At 37.3% G+C, this 3,318-nt stretch overlaps 1 protein-coding gene across 1 annotated transcript in view; it reads right to left on the bottom strand.

The window, feature by feature from the left end:
* The window catches only part of LOC113315842 (protein ELF4-LIKE 3-like), a 2,873-nt gene extending 1,279 nt beyond the window's left edge, over positions 1-1,594 (bottom strand). Inside the window, exons 1-2 of the mRNA XM_026564092.1 lie at positions 1,575-1,594; positions 1,361-1,457 (exon numbers count right to left, since the gene is read on the bottom strand). Coding sequence (XP_026419877.1) covers positions 1,361-1,457; positions 1,575-1,594 — 117 coding nt within the window. The remainder of the gene's footprint in view (positions 1-1,360; positions 1,458-1,574) is intronic.
* Between the last annotated feature and the right edge of the window lie 1,724 nt (positions 1,595-3,318).

Raw genomic sequence — 3,318 nt, 5'->3', positions numbered from 1 at the left:
AAATTGGGTATTCCTTTTAGAAACGAAAAAAAAAAAAAACCTTAATTTAGTTACTTATACTAACCTTTGTTTGTTTTGATGTGATGGTAGTCTTTAGATCAATAAAGCATCTGATCTCTCAATCTAACCTAACCTAACCTAACCATCTTTTCTCTTTCTTTTTCTTTTCTTTCTCATTCATTCATTCGTTTTGGTTTTTTGTTTGTTTTGATGATTTCTATGTATCAAGCAAATGATCTATATGGGGTTCATTAATTTTGTCTTCTTTGCTCTTTTCAATCAGGTAAGGGTATGGTATGCGCATTGCACACGAGTGCTTGGTAAGTAACTTGTCAATGTCATACTCGTATGCGGTGTGTTCAATATTTTTTAAGTTTTTAATAAAATCCTCTATTATTCATAAATCAAGATTACAAAGACATTAATCACATCAATGAAAACCAACTGGGATTATCCCAGTTAACCAAGGGATTATCCCAATTAATAAAATTACGTTTCCGATTGGGAATCACTTTTCCAGCAAATCCTCCATATGGAGTCCGACCCCTCCCCTCTAAGATTTGCTGAGAAACTTGTTAGGGAATTTATGGACCCACTTTTTTTAATTTCAAATCCCATATATATACAATTTTAAGATTCTTAGGGCAATGCCAAATAGTACATGCACTTTAACACAATTATTTTTATGAATTCTAGGAATCTCAACTAAGTTTCCAAACATATAAGGGATTTACATGAATCCCAAAATTTGTAATCCCGTAGGATTATAAATTCCTGGAAATTGTGAATTCTGCAAACAAACCCACCATTAGTGATTTTCAGTCTCGTGTTGGGGTTCTTTGTGGGGATGAAGCCATCTTGTATTCAGTCAACCGTATTTTGAATGAGAAGAGTAATCTTACTTCCGTGTCTATGCTTTTGGTGGATTTTCGAAATGCTTCCAATATTGTTGATAGAACTTCCATGATATTGGAGGTAAGGCGCAAATACCCCACTATTGCTAGGAGGATTGAATTTTGTTACTCGAATCCTTCTAGGTTGTACTATGGTGATGCCACTCTCTCTTCAACACAAGGCGTACAACAAGTAAATCCTTTGGGACCCCTTTTATTTGCTTTAACATTACATTCTATTGTGTTAAAGATAACATAGTCTTGTAGTTTAGATTTACAAGCTTGGTATTTGGATGATGGAACCATTATTAGTAGTACACTCAAGGTTTCCAAAGTACTTCAGGTTATTCGAACTGAAGGAAGAGTTGTCGCGCTTCATCTTAACATCCAAAAAACTGAACTTTTCTGGCGTACAACTGATTTGAGGGGTGCAGATGAATATGTTTTTACATTAGACATCGACAGACCTGTTGTAGATTCTTGGTGGCACGATTAGTATGGATCTCAATTTTTGCATCCAAATGGTCCTTGCCCGTGTCAACAAAATTGTTCAGTTGATGGAGGCTATACGCAGGTTAAAGAATCCACAGTGTGAGTTGCAGCTGTTACATAATTACGTTGGTGTTTCCAAGCTTTACTTCACCTTACGCACAACAACACCAACTTATGTGAAAGATGCACAAGTTATTTTTGATAGCCATCTTTCCAATTTTGTCCGATAGTTGGTCACTGGATACGAACCAGGTTTTGGCTGCTTGCAGATGCGTATTGCTTCCTTTCCTTTCAAGAAAGGTGGTCTCGGGTTTTACACTATGGAGGACGGTATTGTTTCTTAGCTTCCTGTCTACAGACACAACCACTATAGGGTGAAATCTTACGCAACTCTGAAATCTCTGGTATGAGCCCTACATATAGGCTTGCGTTGGATGTTTTTTCTTGTGCTTGTGGTCTCGATTATTCTTCCTTTTGTGTTGATGATACTGCCCCCATCCCATGAGCAAACTGGCAGTGACATACTTCGACACTGTGATAAAGGAGATGCCCACCAAGTACAATATGACTAAGCGTGATTTGGATTTGTCGAAGAATAACAAGACAAAACATACACAAGATTATATGCTGGCCATCCCAATAGATAATTTAGGCCAGAAGATTGGGCATAGACAATTTAGTGTTGTTATTGGATATAGGCTTGGAGTTTTGTTGTTTATTAAGGACAGTCCTTGTCCTAGCTGTGGTAAAGATATGGATGTTTTCGGAGATCATGCATGTTGTGCGCATGAAGTTGGCCTCCAATTTCGTCATGATCTTGTCCGTGACACCTTGGCTGATATCTTCTTTAGAGTCGGGGTACAACCCAAAATTGAGGCTTCCTTTGGTTTCCTTTCTCGTGATGGCAGTGAGGCTAGGCCAGCTGATATCCTAGTCTACAATTGGGAAAACGGTCATGATAAATGGTTTGATGTGACTGGTGTTTCACCTTTCACTGGAAATGATCTGAAACATTTTTCTCCAGGGTTGGATGTGAGTCGTGCTGTGGAGCATAAGCGAAACAAATATCTTAATATTTTTTCTGCTCATGGCTATGGTTTTGGCACCTTGACTTTTACGACCTTGGGCGAACTTGGTGAGGAGACTGTGGTTTTCTTGGGGCGGTTGAAGAACTTCCTTGCTAGGCACGACACTTTAATTCTAAAGTAGGCAATTTTATTTTTCATAAATTAGGTGTAGCTATTCAAAAAGGGGTTGGGGCTCAGCTTGTTGCTAGGCTCCCAACTATTGTTATATAATATTGTATAATTACTCTGAAAATATTTTGGATTAAGTATTTAGTAATAAAACAAATAAAAAATGACAAAAACAACAAGCATGAAGAAAAGAGAAGGAAGAAAAAAAAAACCTACCTAGAACAAGCATGATAGACCCGATCAAATCGGGGAAAGAATAGTCTTCCAGGGATAACTTGACCATTTGATAAATTTTCTTCGGACTAAGAGTTTCTCCATTAATTGAAACAAGAGTAATGTGCTCAACATCTTGACCGGTAATTTGAATATTTTGATGACCCGAAATAATTGTCATACTTGGAAAATCCACTGATCAAAACCCATTAACATAAAACAGAATCACCATCAAGGTGAAGGCGAGAATCACCATCAACGGTGAAACATAGAAGCACTTAAAGTGCAGACAATAAAAAGCAGCTCAAAATATATATCTAAAACGCTAATAAAAAAACAACAAAATAAAATACGGACTGGAATTGAGCAAAAAAAATGAAGAAAGGTTTGGGTCTTTTTTCCGGAGAGAGAGGGAGGTGTGTCCCTTATGTTGCAGGGGGAAATTTGGAATGTAATTCATTCTGAATTTGCGTTTGGAGATATGTCGCAAACTGTTTAAGTCTTGAAAATATGTCACAGTACTC

Source organism: Papaver somniferum, chromosome 10 (genome assembly GCF_003573695.1).
Source record: "Papaver somniferum cultivar HN1 chromosome 10, ASM357369v1, whole genome shotgun sequence".
Classification (NCBI taxonomy): domain Eukaryota; kingdom Viridiplantae; phylum Streptophyta; class Magnoliopsida; order Ranunculales; family Papaveraceae; genus Papaver; species Papaver somniferum.
Note: the sequence above shows the minus strand (reverse complement) of the source record. Positions and strands in the feature narration are given on the sequence as shown.